This window comes from Pantherophis guttatus, chromosome 5 (genome assembly GCF_059756535.1).
Source record: "Pantherophis guttatus breed Tessera chromosome 5, ASM5975653v1, whole genome shotgun sequence".
In the NCBI taxonomy this organism is placed as follows: Eukaryota; Metazoa; Chordata; class Lepidosauria; order Squamata; family Colubridae; genus Pantherophis; species Pantherophis guttatus.
In genome coordinates this window covers 33,386,687-33,407,457 of record NC_142067.1, presented here as the reverse complement: position 1 = coordinate 33,407,457, position 20,771 = coordinate 33,386,687, and the positions used below count along the sequence as shown (strand labels likewise).

Below are 20,771 nucleotides of genomic sequence, written 5' to 3'. Positions count from 1 at the left end.
AAGTTCCATCCATCGCAACATCCTTGTGTTCACATTATTGCGATTGGGCACTTGGAAACAGGCTTGCACTTAATGATGGTAGCAGCATCCCACGATCACATGGTCACCATTTCCAATATTCCCTGCCAACTTCCCATAAGCAAAATTAATGGGAAAGCCAGCAGGGAAGGTTGCAAGTCAGCATAGTAAATCCCTTTGGCTTTCTTCCGCTTCTGCCCTACCACATCATCCACTCCATAGCCTACCTGGTTTGTACCACACAGTGCCATCAATCTTTTCTTTCCTGTGCTTGCACCATGCCATTTACTCCCTGGCCTTCCTGTGCTCACATCACATTGCACCATTGATACTGTGGTCGTCTTGTGTTCATGGCCTGCACCAGAGCTTCCAAATTCTCCTGGAATTTCCTTTGCGCTCCCCATAATCTTTACCTGGGATTGCCACTGCTTTCCACTTAACAACCCATGTGTCTTGGTGTTATGATGGCAACCGGTTGCTGTCACTAAGCAATGAGGTCACATACATTATACTTTACAATTGTGTTCCTTAGTGGTAGCAATTCTGGTCCAAATTGCCTTCATAATCTAAGGATCACCTGTATTCCATCAAAAAAGGGAAAGTATGTTCCATAGAAAGTCTATATATCTATATATATACAGTATATATTTGACTTTAATCAATCTTACTCCTATCAAGCTGTGATTATGGACTAATAAAAAGATGTGATATATTAGAAAACATATGAATATGAATTGTAATTACCTTTCTATATACAATCCATATACAGTAAGATTCTGCAAAATACACATAGAAATTATGATAAATACAATTTCATACAATAATAAATATTGATACATTCTAGAGAGCCAATTTTAGTGTAGTATTTAAGACATCAGGCTAGAAATCAAGAGACCATGAGTTTCAGTCCCACCATAGGCACAAAGCCATTTGGGCAGATTTAGGCCAGTCACTTTCTCTTAGTCCTAGGAAGAGTCAATGGCAAATCATTTCTGAAAAACCTCGCCAAGAAAATTGTAGGGACTTTCCTAGAGAGCCTCAAGAATCGGACATGATTAAAGGAAAGAAAGAAAATCATACATTCTAGGCTTTTCTTCATAGTTTTGTAATGTAACTATAATAATGGAAAGTACATTTTTTTTACTTGTAATTGTTTTTTTTAAATGTTATAGTCCATTAAAGCAAAAGTAATTTCTTGCTATTAAAACAGTATATCACAGTCATAAAAAGTTGCATATTTGCCAATCCTGGATGAATAATAAGGAAGTTGAATATATTGGTAAACTAATTTTGAATTGAATGACAAAATCTACAACAAATTTCTACCATCTAAGATTGGTCTTGTTTACCATTATATGGGAATCCTTTGAATAAAAGTTACACATACTGAGGCAGGAGCTAAAATGGTACCATCTACATTCTTGTTAGCCAAGGTTTGTAAATAAGTTATAAAAACAAAATCTCAGAATATCAATTATATATTAATTAACTGACTTTTAAATTTAGTTTTAAGCATTTGGCCAAGTTGCTGTACTTGTTCATTGTATAAATCCAGGATAATTTAACATTTTATAAGATGGTTTATCCTTTCTGGTTTGCTTTTTCTGATAATATTGTGAATGTTTTTCAGAAATTCTCAGACACTTTAAAAATCAAGAAAATTTGTAAAAGGTAGGCAAGTCCATTTATTTTCATTCTTTAAATATATATATATATACACATATGCATACATGCACACACATACATACATATATTCTGTGTGTTTACAAGGCAGCAAACAGACCTAATACTGCTTTCACCTCCTGTTTTTCTCACACTAAAACCTTGTAAGGTGAATTGGACTGAGAGAGATTGAATAACCCAAAGTCACCCAGCCGGCTTTCATGTCTAAAATGCGTCTCATGGTTATTATCCTGGTGGCTTAACCACTAGAATAAATCATACTTTTATGTATAATTTAGCTATTATCCTGACTCTAGAGTCATAAGTTAAATACAAACTTATTTCATTGAATTTTACCCTGAAATGCGCAAAATCAAGATAGATGTTTTGTATAACCTATTTTTTCCCTTTTTATATAGGCCATGTATCCTTATTTTAGATTCTCTGAAGGCAAGTTCAGTACAAACTACTGTTCAGGTCCTGAGAGAGTGAGTATTCTTGCATTTCAATTCTGTTTTTTACATTTCATAATATATATAAATCAGAAGATACATATATCAAACTTAAATATCAGATTTTTTTGGTTTCTATACAGTTTAAAATTCAGAGAGGCGATCAGTGTCACTGCCAGATTTCTGTCACATCCTATATTTATTTTGCTAAATCTGTAAACATCTATATTTAATATGAATGAAATGTAACATAAAATAAAAATAAAAAGGCTGTATGGGGCAAAGTTGTATCCACACATATATGCTATTCCTGTTTGAAGTATGTAAAATACAGAAAAGAAGTAATAAATCTAAGAAATTCAAGACATGAGACAATTAAAGAAAGAAATATATGTAGATCTATTTTATCTAGAATAGTAAATTAAATAGTACCTCTATGCACTACCCTAATTTTCAAACCATCTTTGCTTCCACAATGCCCATTCATGTCTTCCACTGTTTATAAATGACTTTCTGTTGCTTCTCACCACTCTTGCCAACACTATCTAATTCTTCATCTTCATCTTATTTCCTATCAACTCATTCACTGCCTTCATACAATTCAATTCTCGTTCAGTGACCTTCTGAGACTAAATTAACTTAACATACTTCATTCATATAAGTTTCTTCCTTGTGTAGTCAATGCAAATTCATTGAGCACTCGTTTATTCTTGGGCCTATCTCTTATTTAACAACATACGATTTTCCATTCCAACCATTTAGTTCACCTAATTTAATTTATACCAGAATTTGGTATAAAGGTATTTATACCTTTTTGGCTTTGCGGACTAGTGGGAGGGGAAGAAGGGGGATGGTTCTGTGTGCATGGTGGGCAATTGTGCCCGCCGCTCACACAAATGGAGTGCACGCACATGTACTCCCTTGCTGCTGGAGCGAGTAAGGACGTGTGCATGCGCACGCTCACCCGCTACTTTTGCGGCCCAGTTCCAAAAGGCTCAAGGCCCAGTAATGGGCTGCAGTCCAGGGATTGAGGACTCCTGATTTATACAACTTTCACTTCCATGTAATTAGAGTATCAAGGCTTCATACCAAGGCTAAACTATTTCCACTTCATATCCCCAACAAGGTTCAAGGAGTTTATGTAAATCATGCAGAGACTTAGGAAACAATAAATATACAGTATATATCCGTGATGGCGAACCTATGGCACGCATGCCACAGGTGGCATGTGGAGCCAAAGCTGTGGGCACGCGAGTGTTGCCCTAGCTCAGCTCCAGCACACATGTGCGCACTGGCCAGCTAATTTTTGGTCCTTCTGGGCCCACCAGAAGTCAGGAAATGGGCTGTTTCCAGCCTCCAGATGGCCTCTGGGGGAGTAGGGAAGGCCGTTTTCACCCTCCCCAGGCTCCAAGAAAGCCTCTGGAGCCTGGGAGAACAAAAAACGGACCTTCTGGTCCCATCGTGCCATCACATGCCAAAAGTGGAGGAGCACGGGGTGGTCATACATGCATGCGCGGGTGGAGGGGTGCACTGAATTATGGGTGTGGGTCTGTGTGCACGCAACTCCCCCATGCTTCCCGTGCTTTGTCCACGCAACGGTAAAAAGGTTAGCTGTCACTGGTATATACCCTTTAACTATTCTAATTTCCAAGTTAAAATTCTGAGCACCTTCTTCCTGCCTTTCCAAGACAGCTGCTAGTTTCCCATTTGATGCATTGCTTAGATCCATAATGCCTCCTATAGTCTTTCTAATATTGATGAAATATAATTCAAGCATCTTCATGTCCTGAACCAGCTGATATCTAGGAGGAGGCAGGAGTAATGTCTGTACTTGCCACCCTGAGTTACTTATAAAAATAATAAAGGTAATATGTAAATGAAATTAAATAAATGCATGTCATCACAAGCATTTCTTATACATTTAGCCATAAATACATTAAACTGGTGAAGTGTCATGATACCTCCTTAACTTACTTTCTGCTAAGTGATGAACAATTTACTAAGCATTCCATTTATTCTCATGCATATTATACTTTCATCAGGTAACTCTTTTATTGCATTCAGCAATCAGCTTTACATTCATATTCTCACAAATAATTCCATAATAAGAGCCTAGTTGCTTTTCCTAAATTTCAGCTAAATAATAGATCAGTGACCAGCTGAAAAGCAAAATCTGATTTGCACACACTCTCCTTATCTGCTCTAGATTCTGAGTGCCATAATAGCATTGTTCCATTTGTCACATACCAAATAATGAGTACCTAAATCTAATCCTAACAACTGAAAAATGTTTCCATTGTTCCCATTTTGGCTAAACCATGTTCAAGATTGTGAAAGATGGTACACACGAAGGGCGGAGCTGGGGTGATAAACTAGAGTGAAATGGCAGTTTCCCAAGAAGGAGGAAGCACATTCCCAAAAGGGAAGGGGGACAAGAGGCAGCTCAGCCCAGATCTGGATAGAAGATAGAAGAAGAAAGTGAAGATAGCTACTCCATAGAATTTCCCAGGATATATCTGTAGGCTGGAAGCAATAAGGGTTTAGTCTGTCAAGATTCTTTTGCTACATGTAAGCAAATAAAGAACTGAACTGTGATTGAATTGTTCCACATCATTCTTGGACTTAGCTTGACCAAGAGCAAAAATTGGGATTCAGCTGAACCTCAGTTACTTCTCACCTTGCTAGAAACAAACTTTATCTTCTTTTTTTTTTTTTTTTATTGAAAAGGTTTTCAAATACAAATTTTTCCCCCTTTTTCCCCCCCTCCCCCCCCTCCCTAACCCCCCCTCCCCACCCTTCCCCCCCTGTGACTTCTTCGTAACAAAAAAAAACCCTAATTCATAACAGATTACTTACTCCCTCCTCAAAATACTGACCTTTACTTACTAAAAATATTATAAATCCCCCTTTATCCATACATTTCAGAAAAGAAGAAGAGAAAAAAAAACAAAACAAAAAAAAACAAACACATTATACTATAACTATTATAAAATAACTCTAATTTAGCATAATAGTGTTTTATATCTATGCATTATTGCAACAATTCAAAACCACCTTCCACTTTAAAACTATACAATAAGTCCTACTTTAATAACATTTCAAAGCGGACTCCCCATAAAATCTAATTTAACATTTATTCCACTCTATCCATTTCCTCCACTCCCCTAAATGTATCACTTAAAAATCCCTTTTCTTAAACTAATCAGTCTGTAGCTAGCTTATTCACCCACTGTCTTACAAATTTACCATACACAACAATTCTTGATATCTTTAATTCACTGCCCACACTACTTAAAAATATATATATATATATATTCCATTATATCTAAATAAAAAAAGAAAAGACAATAACTTTAAATTTATAGTCCATATAATATCTTCTTGAAGTCTTTCCACTGGATTGTTAAAACCAACATCCATAATAGGGTGACATAGCTTGCGGATGCAACAGTTTATTCAAGATCTCCAATCATATCTGCCCCCATCAGTAGTAAACATCTTCTTATATATATAAAAGTAAAAACAACCACCCGAGTGACATTATAATTGTATTCCATATAATAATAATTGTGGGTTTCATCAGGATTATTAATTTCCATCATCGTATTGGGTAACAACCCGATCTTCTGCATGTCCCAATGTGATTCTCTTGCCTTATAATTCAAGATAATTATAATATATTTATCAACACAAAAAGAAGTTTCAAAATAGATAATTCAAAACCATCAATTTGAGGCTCTTTCCATGTCCCAAAATTACGGCAATGCAGAGATCTGCCACTATCCTCAGGATGATATTGACCAATATGTCGCCTCCTCTATGTTTTCACATAATCATTCATATTTTAAAATCACTGGCTTCACTGTTGCTTGGGTTAGAAATTTCTATTTTTGTACAACCTATTTCTTTTTTTGTTTTCTTTTTTTTGTGGGTTTGACCTCCATCCTAATTTTTTGTGTCTCGCATTTCTTTTTTATCCCTTGTATATCCTCTAATTGGTTTCCATGCTTGTCCTTGCCTTGATAAGTCATCACATTAAAATCAGATGGCACTTCTCTCAAATTTGTAGATAATCCAGCTAGAAGATAATCTTCTTTATACACATCAGTTTTCTCTGCCAGAGGCAGAGTATACATCTATGCAGTATACAAATAAAGTCAAAATATTTGAGGGTAGAAGTGTAGAAAACTTCCTCTTCACATAATACTACACCAAGTGTACAATAATCACTTTAATAGTGATTATTAGTTTTCATATATCCACAGAGGGTTGGTTTGAATTAAAACCATGTAAATCAATATTTGTTATTGAGACTTAAATAAACAGTAATTAATTTTTCAAGTTATCGCATTGGAAAGCCGATCACGTAGTTTGAACCCATCTTCATATATTTCTCTTTTTCAATTTCAGATATCTAGAAGCAGAATGGGAAGCTAAACGCAAAACTTGTCGTGAGTTCAGCAAATCGACTATGGTAGATTTTTGTCCAAGAGTCCCCAAACAAAATAATAATAGTGATTGTGGAATATACTTATTGCAGTATGTGGAAACTTTTTTTCAGGTACAAATAATTTCAATGCACTTTGTACTTGTCCTTTTATTTTTTTCTGGATAAACCCTGAGATTGTTTCCAATGCATGGCTGATGACTAGAATCATTCTACATCAGCCTTTCTCAATCAAGCCTCCATCAATATGTGTGGATTTTAATTCCCAGAATTCCCCAATAACAACAAGACTGGCTGGAAAATTCGGGGAAGTGATGTTCACACGTCTTGAGAGTGTCCAACTGGAGGTAGTAAATGCTCTTAGAGATCTTCAATTTAATGAAAAGGCTTTTAACAAACGAATAGCTCTGGGGTTTATCAATATGGATACAACATATTGTATGATCCTCTGATCTTCCAATGCTGATCCAACATTTATTTATTTATTTATTTAGCTAATTTAATTCATTAGTTAGTTATTTTTTGTGCCTTTGAATCAGTGTTGACTCCTGCAGTTTTCTTGGTGCTTTTTCAGATGTAGTTTACCAATATTTTCTTTCTAGAGTTGAGAAAAAATGGCCGGCCCAAGGTTAACAGCTGGCTTTGTGCTGGTTTCTAGCCTGAATAGAATTTATGTTTGGACTTGTGCTTATGCTTTTGGCTGTAACTCATTGATAGGCTGTTATTATATAAATTATATATTTATTTTATTAACACTAATAACAAAAAATATTTCTAGCAAGATAAACAATACTTTTTTAAAAAAAATTACTTACACAGAATCCTTTTTCTTTAAATCATCAGAATCCTATCGTTAACTTTGAGCTTCCGGTACACTTGGAGCAATGGTTCCCTCCTCACCTGGTGAGAAGAAAGCGAGAACAGATTAGAGACTTGATCTTGCAACTACATTTTCAACAGCAGAGTGGCAGCAAAAGCTAGCAGATTTTTCTTCTGGATCTTGAAAATAAAAAGCATAGATCCAGAAATATGAAAAATCTAATCTGCAATGTTTGTTCTTTTAATGTTTTCAAGAACTGCATTTCTGTATTTATTTTACATTATAGTTACATTTGAACTATATTTGCAGAAAATGAAAGCATATAAATTATAATTATGTAATTTAAAGTAAATGTCATCAGATTGCCTAATTTTGTTTCAATGGGAAAAACAGAAGCAAAATTACAAACAGCAAAGATGGAAGAATACTTTAATCCTAAGAAATGTAAATAATTTCATATCAAAAGCTAGAAAGTAAGCCTTCACAAAGCGAATACATTTTAAAATATATTTAATATTTTTGAAAATAGCACTTCAATATTTAAACTGAATATATATATATATATCTATAGCTGCTTTTGAATATACTAGATATGGTATTGATCCATTGGATTTTGGCTATATTTTGGGTTTTCTTATTCATATGTACAATCACTTTCTACATTGTATTTTTAAAATGCCAGAACACAATGTAAAGTCATGCTACAAAGTTATTATAAAATGGAAGTGTCATTTGTTTTCCCTGCTAACTTGGTTACATAACCCAGATTCAAACCTAATCTGTTTCTGTTGTTCAGAAATTGCATATGAATACTATGTATTTGATAAGACACTTAACGCAAGACCATATGGTTTTCACTGTACTGGGTACAGCTGGAGCTTATATCTGGCAAGGTATCACTCTGGTGGGAATTTTATTAATATTTCAATTATTTATTTTGGGGGTGGAGTCATGGACATTTGTCTAATAGGCACTTTGATTGAAATCCTATACTAACAGCTAGGAATAAGCCCCATTAAATTCTATCACCAAGAAAACTACTGTTATAATTTTTAAAAGTGACATAAAACAAACTTTTCTTAGCCAAAAGAGATATGATTTTGAAAATACATACAGAAAAATTGAATATATATGATTCACCCAAGTATTTACATTTGAGGTTGAAGCTGTTACTAGAAGAATTTTTACTGGACTAAAGAACCCTAAAGGATAAGAAAGCTGTTAAATGTTTAAAAAGGAATTTTACTATTGAATAAATTATTATTTTACTACAGTGTTTCATGAGTTCTTTTTCTTTAATAAAAGTCTCAGGATTACTCTGTTGAAATAAAGTTTGACTTGACAATTGTTTGCAACAGATCAGTGCTGTTTCTTTGGAAGATGCTGGAATCCTTGTAACCAAGAATTATTTTAAATATTCAATTCAAGTGAATTTTTTCTTACATGAAATAAATACTGTACAGAGAAGAAACAAATACTAGTTGTAACTAATATATTTTAATTACATATTTTTTATGATTGTAATCGCATCAATATATATATAATATTTTACCTGGATATATACTTTTCTTTTGCATATCAGTTATCTCTGTGTAGGAAAAATGATACTGTCATGTGAAAAAGAAAGTACACTCTCTTTGAGCAGTATTTCCCAGTCTTTCCATAACGTTTTAAGGCAATACATCCTTCATTAAAGAAAATGATTTTTGTTTTGCTTTACAAAGTAAAGCATGCTACCTGCACAGTGTAAAACACATTGAGATAAATCTAATTCATCTCATCAAAGTAGACCCAAATCAATGTTCCTATAATGACTCTCCAAGATGTTTCCTTAGATGCCTCTCCAGATACCAGTTTAGAGAAGGATGATCCAGTCCCTGAAACATCAGGAGGGAATTGGTCAATGGCTCTAAGGCAAGGACTGTGAGTAAGTGAAGAGGACCTATTGAATGAAGAGAAACTGGATTCCATTCAATTTTTTCTTCATGTGTCAACCAGGACAAAGGAAAAAACCCTTTTGGTGGGTTGCATTGTACCCTGATAATTAAACTACTTCAACACACATTTTCATTTTAATGGATCCAGACAGAAGTATATACAATATATTTGACTATAGAACCTGATCCTATTTATCTCTTCATCTTTCATCGGATTGAATCAGGGCAAAGGGGAACAACCAGGCTATTTCACAGAGCAAAGATTTACACATTTCTGTTATCTACCTTCATTGACAGTAGCTGTCTAAATAGTCTTACTTGGTGAATCTCTTGATTTAATTGTGTTTGGCACTTTTTGTATTCCTCAAACATTCCAGCTTTCTAAAGATTGTAAGCTGATGATTAGCTTACACAAACTGTGGTTTAAGCTGCTTTGTGGTTAGTACTCTCAAATTCGGTGCACAAAACAGCTGCTCTTTGTTAGTCTGGTATCCAATAACTTTCAGTACACTACAGTAGCAAACTCTACTATCATGGCTCATTATGGAAGGAAAGAGTCTGACTTGATAGAAGAGAAATGCTTTCAAGCCCTTTCTTTCGCCACCCTATTTGTATGACTCCATCTGTTTATACTGATAGAGATATGCAGGTAAACGTAGGAATTTCAATATTGGTATGTACTGTATATCTGTGTGTACATATGTATGTGTATATAGGTAGATATAGAAAGTATATGTAATTAGGTAGGTAGATAAGTATAGATATGTAAATGTCCATTTGTGTATGTAAGTGTTTATGTTCATGTGTGTGTATTAAACTTGTGGGAGTGGTGCCTAGAGTCTGAAGCTGCTGAAGGACACATTTATATTTCTCATGAAAAGGCTTTTTCCTCTGAGCTGAATAGCTACAGCCAGAAAGACTGGAGCAGATACATGGATATATCATCGAGAGCTGGAAGAGACCCAAGTGTGTTCGGATGGAAAAGACCTGACGTAAACTATCAACAGGAATACTTCAAAGAGGTTCATCAATGGACTTGACTTGGAAGACCAGAAATAATTTAGCAGGCAAAACCCAGGAAGTGCTCCTGGAGCTGGATATGGGGCAGTGTTTGAGGCCACCGAAAAGGCCATGTAGAAGACCATGCAAGGAGCATTTGGCCTACCAAAAGGCCCTGTGGGTGAGGTCTACCAGAAAGGTTGAGACAGCTTCCTGCAGATGATGATAGGATGCCAGTCAGCTCTTGTGGGACAATGGTGTAATGTGTCCCAGAATAAAGTTGCAGTAGATATTTAGATATATTTAGCCTTTAATCACTACTTATCCAGTACTGTTATTCTGTCATTTTTATTAATTGATTGATTTGATTGTATAACAGCCCTTCTCACATTCATGGCTTTGGGCAGCTAATTACAACAATCACACTAAAAGAAAAAACAAATAAGACACAAAGATCAATAAAACTCCATTAAAACCAGAGTAAAACATAATAAGCAGGCAAATGCAAGTCACATGTTTATTATGTATCATTTATGATACTTTATTCCTTATTCCAGTTATTTCTTTGGTTAAGTAAAGAGTAAAGTTTTGGAACTGACTTTATGTACTATATGAACACTTCTATGTACTTTACTTTGTATGAATACAGAAAGGATTGGCCTCTTTGGGGAAATATTTTTCTTCTAGTCAGAAATCCTAGGATTACCTTATCAACTCACATCCAGATATTAACTAGGTCTGAAACTTTAGCTTTTTGGGATCAACTTTTTGGGATCAAGGTCAAAAATGACATTAATTTGAACTGGTCTTTCAGGTATGCCAATTTTAAAATTATTATTTTCATGTATATGTCATTGTGTATGTATAAAAGCCCATAGTTTTTTTGTTTATTTTCTTTGTAAATGGGATAGCAATACCATTATACAAATATAAAACTATAAATAGGTACGTTATTCAACAACATTCTTCTTGGTCTATTTCCTAAATATCTCCCTGCTTTAATCTTGTCTGGAGAATCATAGTGATAATTTAAGTCATGCATGTGTTGTAGTTACCATCCAGAGTTGCAGCAAAATCACCCAAGGATGAAAATTTCTTATGTTAACATAAGATATTGCTTAAATAATACTTTTTACCCAAGAAGTTAATTAAAATTGTATTTTGTTAAGTGAGAATGGTGCTGTCCTTGTATGGAATGCCAGTTAAGGGCATGATAAGCTCCAGTAAAGCTGGCTCAGCTGACCAGCTTAATTTGAAAAAAAAAAAAAACTGTCTGCACTGGAATGACTAATATCAAGAAGCTTCTCCTTTAGCACTTCTGTAACTCCCAAAATGAAAAATGAAATAATTTATTTTAGAGAAAATAATCTTAGATATTTTGTTGGGCTTTTGTTAAAGAAACTATAGTATTTTTTTTTTTTAATGATCGGAAGGAATAATATACAACACCAGCGCTTTTCCTGGAAGAGGATCTTATTGGATGCTTAATACTGTCAGGATTGCTGGTCCGGTGGAAAAGAGACTTGATTATTTCCTTTTTCACTTTAAATATAAAACAGAGTAAAAGATAAATAAATATGTGTGACTTTTCTTGGAAAATATATTTAGGAATATGCATATTTGTTTTGGCTAAAAGGGATTTTCCAACATTTGCAGGTAAGAAAGTATACCTAATAATTCATGTGTTTGTGTGCATGTTAACATTCATTTATAAACCATTTTACTAGTTAAACAGTTAAACAATTATGCCATACGTTTGTATTTAATGAAAATTCATTTAATCAGAATGAGAGGGAATAGTTTATATTTATATGGAGCTAGAATCAGCCTTCTGTACTGGAATCCAATGTGATTATCTGCAATTCTTAAAATTGACAGGAGAAATTAATTGCAGGCTACAATGTCCCTATCTCTAACATAAGAATAAGCAGGCTAAGGCTTCCTTTTACTGAAATATGTATATCATGAGAATAAATACTAAGCATATGTCTGTTTTATATTTACAGAGTAGACTCAGTAGTAGCTTTTCTCAGAAAACAACTACTCTCTTAATATTGTTCATATTTGATCTCAAGCCTGTAGCAAGTATATCATGTTGTAACTCTTCTTGCTATGGTTATATTTATTTTTCATTTCAAATAACATTTTTAAACATTGCTAGTACGTTATCATTCATATAGTCAGTGAATTGTTCAGCTTTATCATTTTTCTCTTTGTTAGTTTTTACAGTATACAAATGGAAAATATGTGAACTAAGTCTGATTAGTTTCCATATTAAAAAATATAAAGCAGGAGCGAACTCATCTCCATCTTTAAAACATAGCCATCCTCAAGGGATTTAGATTAGCACATTCATATTAGATGCATAAATGGTTCTTGAAAGTCTTATGCTGTTTGTCAAAGTTAGGATGATACAAATAGAAAATGTTTAAGAGGTGAGTCACTGTAAGCCCTCTGATCTTGTAGGAAAATTCTGTAAGATGTGTGGGGAATAGATATGAGAAACTCTATGTAGTCTCTGTATATGAGAAAGGATTATTCAGACTATATAGAAGAGTCTCATCACCTTGTCCTATGCAGAAATATGTTTATTGTTAAAATGTATATTGTATATTGTATATTGTTAAAATGTTGGCATCTATGGAAACAGAAATGCTAGCTCTTCTTATTCTTCAATTGTAAAACAAATTTAATTTTCTTATTTTGGGGCACAAAATCTATATAATAAGCATTTTTCCTTTGAAAACTTGATTACCTTAATCACACAAATAAAAAAGTCCCATGATGACTTTTTTTAATAAAAAAGATTTATATTTAAGACTTATTTGCAATACTATAACAACAAAGAAAGTATAATTATCTAGTGGAAAAGGTATTATAATTATTATGATGCACTGTTTAGAGTCATATCCTGCCATTTTTATTCAGGAACTGAAGGCAGAGTACATAAGACTTGCTTTCCTTATTTTTCTTCATATCAACAACTCTGTGAGTTGAGCTGAGTTGAGTTGGGTTGGATTGAAAGAGAATGACTGGCTCAAAGTCACCTAGTGACCTTTGGTGACTAATGGTGGACTAGGATATTGATCTCCTTAGCATCAGTCCAACATTTTAATTCCTACACTGCTTAGTTAACATCCATATTACTAGACGAATGTAAGAAAAGTAGACTGAAAACACCTCAAAGATTATATTTCTTAATGAAGCTTATAAGATAATGTAGTACTATAGTATTATATCCATAGCTCCTTAAATATATTTCTTTGTAATGAAACCCATTTACCAACAGAGGACACAGCACCTAAAGATATTTCTTTGGATCTTTCATCTGATACCTGGCAAAAAAATAGAAATCATTCTCAGTTTCTGGATTCCAAGCCTCTTCTTGACTTCAAGGAATCACAGAAGTTCAGCAGGCATTTATTTCGAATGAAGAGATCCATTTTCTTTCCTACTGGAATTAAAGTATGCCCAGAAGAGTCTATTGAACAGGCTACTGCCAATCATCTTAAATATTTCAAACTTAGAGGTAAGTGAGCGGTCCAAGGCAACTGCTGTTTCTAGAGAGAGTCAACATCTAGATTTATGTGAATGTTAGAAACTCTCAGAAAAGCAACCCCGTTGGGCATATTGTCATTTCCCCCCCCCCCCCGTTTTCCTGTTACTCATCAGATAGTTGTAGTAATAAAGGATATAGGCTGAGCAGAGATAACTGCAACAGAAGTAACAATTACAGAAAATAATAGGACAATCAAGGACAGCTGTCTATTTGGGATATTTGCTTTGCTTCACTTGTTTATTACATTAAATCATGAATTTCCTGCAATAACTTAAGACAATATGCATAGTACTCCTACAGCCCTGTCTGATATGCTAACTAAATTACAACAATTGGCTTAAAGCTTCAAAGCTGCATGGATACCAGAACCTAGATTTTCTCATCTTAATCCAGTATTTTAATTATTATTATGCTACTCTTTCACTAAATATTCTCTTCTCACTGTATTAGGACTGGTACTTAGGTTATTTGTTTTACCTCAAAGAATAGTCACTAACATATGGGAGATGGAAGAAGGCAGTGTAAATTTTGCTTGAAGAAGTTATGTTGCCTCTCAGTGCAGGCAGGCTTAAAAATTATGTGGTATATGAAAAAATATGTCAGTTCAGTCAGAGTAGGGGTTTGGGGAAAACCTACATACACACGTATCATTTACTTGACTATGTGGATGTTACAAATGAGAATAGCATAAGTGCTCCAAATTCAATTCCATGAAGACAGAAATTTTCCAGACATCATGAGGTTATACAGGATCAGAAAAAGGCATGCTTGCCATAAGAAGTTGCAGAGAGGTAGCTTCAAAATATCTTCTTTGGAATCAGATCTGATGCATTACATTTTCCTACAATGGGCAATATAGTATCTCTAGACTTCTAAATATAGTCTTTAAAGATACTTGTGATTCTGAGATAAAGAAGAAAATGCTTCATTCCTTCTCTTCCTTTTAGGTCCATTTGCATTATACATTTTTCCTGTATAATTTATATAATTTGACCATAGTTTCCAAGTCTCAACATCCAAAAGATTGGTTAGATTCCTAAGAACTTATACAGCCCTTTTTGACAAAATGCTCTCCTTAACTCTATGGATAGAGTTCACGGCTTCTCTCTAAATTTCTTGACACTTAATTAATCAATGAATTATATCTGCCATGCTCTCTTTAAGAATTGCAAGCTTAATAAAAGGGATTTGTGGGTACTATATTTAGGACATTTAAATGCTGTCTTAAAATAAATTAGAAACCAGAACATGGTCCATTCTTGCAAAGGATTGAAGCGGTAGATGTAGTGCTTGTACATGTTAATTGAAGTTAGGTAATATTTTAACATCACATTTGATGTTAAAGGGTTTACACAAATTAACACCACAGAAACCTAAACAAAGATCTCCTACATCCTACCAATTTACCATTCACCAATATCATATCTTCCCATTAAATGTTCTCTTTCTCCAGATTATGTTTCATCTCTTTTGTTTCATTTGAGTAATCTGCCATTTCTGCAACATACATTCCCACATACTCATGTCTCTTTCTTTCTTGTGTTGTCATCTCTTCATTTCTTTCTTCAACTCCAAATAGCAGTTTACTATATAATTAAATCTATACTAATATTTCATTTTTCTACTGTCCCTATTTGTTATCCATTTGATGTGATCCTGCCTTTTGCAGAACTGCTCCATTCTGCTCAGGAAGGCCTACAACAGATGGTTGTTTGATCCCCTGATAAGGACTGTCACACCCAAAGGCCTCTGTGAGGAAGGACAAGGATTCTCTAGCCCAGATGGTCAAAGTAGCTGTGAACTGGCATGACATTTCTCTTTCTCTCCTCCTAGGCTACCTACCAACAGGAGAATGAATTGATATCTAGAAATAGGTTGTCTTTTCTTGATTAAAAGTGCTCCTTTAGCTATACACTTAGTAATAATACTGCTAGTGGTATAAAATTCTCTGAGAAAGAGGCTTCTTTGAGACAGTAACTCATTATTTTTTCATATTGAGTAACAAATTGTTGGACATTTGGAAGTTGAGTTTTAAAGGTTTAGTTTTTCTGAGCCAATATACTGTACATGGTTCAATGTTTAAGAAACACAAATGGGATTATAATTGGATTAAACTGAAGAACTGCTCATTTACATAAATGACCGAGCAAGCTCTCCAACCTCCAAGTAAATAAGCAGGACTAGTCAGGTGCTGATCCCCAGCAAATCCCTTTCTGTAGAATGACAAGTAATAGACTAAAGCATCTTACTGTATGTAATGATAAAAAGGCATTGGACAATAGTAGAAATGTTAACTGGTACTTCCTGAAAAGACTAAAGCTTTTTGTGTGGAAGACTCATTATGCAGAGAGCCTTATGAGGATTTATACTATATGTTAGACTGTTTATTTAAAAGTTTAAATGGATCAGACAATTCCCAAAGAGAACTGTTCTCACACTGAATCCTCCTAAGACACAAATTAATTTTAATGTTATTGCTGTAAACCCCCTAGAGCAGGGGCGTCAAACTTAATTTCATTGAGGGCCGCATCAGGGTTGTGTTTGACCTCAGGGAGCCAGGTGGGCATGGCCAGGATGGGCACAGCCAGCTTGATGTCATTCGTGTTGGGAGTGCCTTTGGTGGCCCAAGCGCTCTGCCAGCAAAAACAGGCTCCTGAGCTCTGTTTCTGACTACAATGGCTTCCTGCAACTCTCTGCCAGCAAAAACAGAGCCCAGGAGGGCCACATGCAGCTCTCCTGAGCTCCATTTTCAGCTGCAATGGCCTCCTAGAACTCGCTGGCAGGGAAAACGGAGCTCAGGAGGCCAAGGCCCTCCTAAACTCCATTTTTGCTGGCAGAGGCTTCGTGGGCCAGTCCCTCACTGTTTCTAGGGCAGCCATACAGGCCAGATCTAAGCCCGTATGGCAGGTGGGATCCAGCCCCTGGTTCTTGAGTTTGACACCCCTGCCCTAGAGTATCCCCATGGCTAGATAGGCAGCACATACATTTAACAAATAAATAAATAATGATGGAGGCTACCCTTATGGGACTGAAGTCATACTGAATGTTATTGTCAAGTGTCAGTGATTCAAACCAATAACTCAGCCTTTGCCAATTTGATCATCTAAGCTGTAAAAATTAGGAATAATGTAAATTGTGAAATGTAAATCTGGAAGATAATAATTGCAGAAGGCTGTAATTGATAAACTCTTTATAGAACATTGTGAGTTCCTCAGGTATTATTTTTAGATTATTTATGTTTGTAATTATTCATTGAGTTTTTATTCTTTTTTAGGAATCATCTATATGAGATGGGTGGACATTTGAAACAAATAAACAAACAATCCAATTATGCAATATTCTGGAGAATTACACAACAAGTTTCAAGTGTTAGCATTTGAAAAATTCATGGTGATTAATTGTTTAGGAATTCTGAATTCAGATTTATCTTACTATTCATTCTGTTCAGATACATTTGCTACATGGGCTCAAACAATTTGTTGTAGAAAAAAATGTCTACTTGGAGTAGACTGTAATATAATTTTCTATGTTTTATTTAACACATTTTTAAAGCTATTTTATCATTTGGAAAGAGGAAGGAAAACATGGTGTATGTAATTATACAAAAAAGGAGGTTTTCCTAAATGGAATGTTAAACAAAATGTTAACACAAAGACTTGGATTATTTCTAGAAATGTATTTCAGAAACAAAAACAATTGACAATGAACCATGTTCTCCAGCTAATTGAAGAAAATAATGTTCTTATCAGGCCTTTTATCTCTGTGTTCAACTTTAGTTGAAGAAAGCCTCAATATGCTCTTGGTATCACTTCTGTGAGATTCTTCTGAACAAGAAGAATTGCCTAGAATTGCCTAGATTTTGTCAAATTTTGACAAAATTACCTTGTGATACATCCACAAAGACACTAATAGAACAATTAACTATAAATATATACACTCAATAAACTTAGTGCAATTTAAGCCATATTTGGATTAACAATTGCCACATAGAATAATTTGAAATAATTGAAAATAATTAGTGATTTTTTTATTTCCCTATTTCTCTTTTCTTACTATTCTTTTAGCCTTTTCTTTAGAAAATTGTACCTACTTTCAACATTCTTCTGTCTGTTTTTTAACTTTTAATCTTGATAGCTTTTTATATAATATTAACATTATTTGTCTCTGCATTTCTTCTGATGTACACTCTCAGAAACTCTATACTCACAAAGAGTTGTGCCTTTTTTCACTCTTAAGTAAAGCCACTCTTTTCACTGGCATGCAATGACCATCCAAATTTTTGTAGACCAGATAGCCCTCTACCATATGAACAGTAATAGCTATTTCATGGTCTCTAGTGGATGTCTAGAAATTTTGTACATTCTACCATTCAGTTGAATATAGTATCTCTTTTTAAATTCTAATCTAGCAGGATTGTTCGCGTGCAGTAGCAGCAACAGTATCTAGCAATGTGTTTGTGCATCTCTCTCTTTATGTCCTAATACAACAAGATAGTTGTTACATAATAGTGATACTTGTACTTTTACAGTAATGGATGTTTCTTTCTTTCTTTCTTTTTTAAAGTCTGCCAAGAAGCTATTTGGGAAGCCTTCAAAATTTTCTTGGACAGACTCCCAGGACAAGAAGAATACCAAAAGTGGCTAAATGAATGTGAAGCAGGCACTGTGAATATATTTGAAATGGGCACCAATTTTAGTCAATCTGAAGAGTATCAAAGCCTCATAGCAAAGGTAAGAGATATGGACTTTAAGAGAATATCAGTTGGACATAGTTTCAATTATAGTGATGATAAGACTATTGCTATATGATGGGAAAAAGATGTGCATTTTTGAAACTGCCTTTTCAATTATTCTGTTATTTTATTCTATTTCTTATTCATTATTTTATTAAACCAGTTACTGTTTACTATCTCATTCTGGATGTGATAAAAATAATTTCAGAGTTCTCAGGCTCTGGGAAATTAGCACCTGACATTGAATGCGAAGTATCTCTTAAAATTTATTCTTTTTCATTTTTGTATTTGTAGTATTTATTTGATGTGCCTAAAATTACTTTGGGTGTCATCTTGCAAATACTAAATAACAAATGTTGGGAAATAAATTGTGAAGAAAGAAAGTTTTAAATATATTTCAGCTTTGATCACAAGAAAGATGAGAAATCTTTATTAAGTTTTATTATAGTCATTAACCAACACAAAGCAAATATAATTAAATACGGAGAACATTTTTAGTGCTTTCTGAGCTTGCTTGTTTGTTTGCAGATATTTCATTACCCAATAAGGGAATGTCATCAGTGTGAGTGTGTGTGGGATGTGCTCACTATTTATTTACAATAGCACTACTGTATATAAATAGAGAGAAAACCTATACTCAATCACAGTGATAATGTTACCTAATTGGGTAATGAAATATCAGCAAGCAATTAAACTCAGAGAGCACCAGCATAAATGTGTATATTCTCTTCTATTGGTATAAATACAGAGGCTAGGCAAGTAGCATATATGTACCCTTGATATTAAACTGAATATCAAGGGAGATACAAAGAACATTAGGAATAGAGAAAGATAAGACTAATGAATCAGAATAATAAAAAAATTAAGTCATAATGAAACTACAACTTTAAGGTAAATGCCACCAAATAAAACATCTAAATAAAGCTATTAAATAAAATCAGTTAAAAAGAATGTCAGAATTTTAATTATGAATAAAATTTTGAAAAACCCAGCAAGATAATAAGTACAGTAACTAACAAGATAAGTATGAAACAAAACCTACATTCCACTTAAAAGAACAATAGGAAATGTTTTTTTTAAATGTAATGCTAAGAATAAATCATATCTGTTAACCAAACTCAACTGGATTAACCTACATCAGGGGTGTAAAACTTGTTGACACATGACGTATTGCAACTTTACCTTCCTTTGCTAAAATGGGGGTGGGGGTGGCCAGCGCATGATGCATCCGGCCCATGGGCCATGAGTTTGACACCCCTGACCTACATGTTTACGTTTTGTCTTATTTTAAATTGCACATATTTTGTAGTAGTAAATCCTCTTATGCTAATTAAAGCACTGCATGTTTCTATATAGTAATTGTGCTAGCTAGAGGCTAAAAAATTCTGCAGGCATATATTGACCACCCCTAGAGTAGAATAACTGCTGCACTGTTACTCACATTTTGTCTTAACGGCTAGAATGAATTCTTTTGATTCCATCAGTTGGAGAACCATGCCCAGATATTTAAAGCATAATACTTGCTTAATAACATTGCTGTTGATAGACCAAGGCAAACCTTTGGGTCAATTTAGTTTATGGCAAATCAGATTTATAAGCGGATCTAATTGATTGACTATGTACCTTCCAGTCAGCGTCTATTCAAACAGATAGATTTTTCTTCATTTTCTACCCAGGTCCTTTGAGTCTTCCAATATTTCACCTGTTACCATTGGAACTGAGCCTATCCACTTTGCTACTAGCTATTTGAATATTTTTAAATAGCAACAACAACAACAACAATAATAATAATTTTATTTATATACCACCCATTCTTCCAAAGGACTCAGGGCGGTGTACAACCAAAATGAATATACAAAAATACAAATATACAATATCTAGTTAAAATTAATTAAAATCATTAAATAGTTTTGGCTGAATTTTAAAACCAAAAGTTAAAACCCAATTTAAAATCATTCAATTAGACAGCCCCGCCTATCGGAACAGTAGGATCTTGAGGGCACAGCGAAAGACCTGGAGATCAGAGATGTTCCAAATATCTGGGGGCAATTCATTCCAAAGGGCAGGAGCTCTGACAGAGAAGGCTCTCCTCCTGGGTGTCGCCAGCAGGCACAACTTGGCTGATGGCACCCTGAGGAGTTCCTC

At 34.3% G+C, this 20,771-nt stretch overlaps 2 protein-coding genes across 5 annotated transcripts in view; both read left to right on the top strand.

Moving 5' to 3' along the window:
- Positions 1-8,675, top strand: part of SENP7 (SUMO specific peptidase 7) — a 41,944-nt gene extending 33,269 nt beyond the window's left edge. For 3 of the 4 annotated variants that reach the window (XM_034412560.3, XM_034412585.3, XM_034412576.3), the window contains 4 exons: positions 1,649-1,689; positions 2,100-2,168; positions 6,543-6,693; positions 7,423-8,675. In XM_034412560.3, coding sequence (XP_034268451.1) covers positions 1,649-1,689; positions 2,100-2,168; positions 6,543-6,693; positions 7,423-7,560 — 399 coding nt within the window. In that variant the 3' untranslated portion in view covers positions 7,561-8,675. The remainder of the gene's footprint in view (positions 1-1,648; positions 1,690-2,099; positions 2,169-6,542; positions 6,694-7,422) is intronic. The other variant, XR_015734410.1, reaches the window with a different exon arrangement.
- Positions 8,676-11,912: 3,237 nt separating this feature from the next.
- The window catches only part of IMPG2 (interphotoreceptor matrix proteoglycan 2), a 37,819-nt gene continuing 28,960 nt past the window's right edge, over positions 11,913-20,771 (top strand). Inside the window, exons 1-3 of the mRNA XM_034414746.2 lie at positions 11,913-11,991; positions 13,604-13,864; positions 18,458-18,624. Coding sequence (XP_034270637.2) covers positions 11,913-11,991; positions 13,604-13,864; positions 18,458-18,624 — 507 coding nt within the window. The remainder of the gene's footprint in view (positions 11,992-13,603; positions 13,865-18,457; positions 18,625-20,771) is intronic.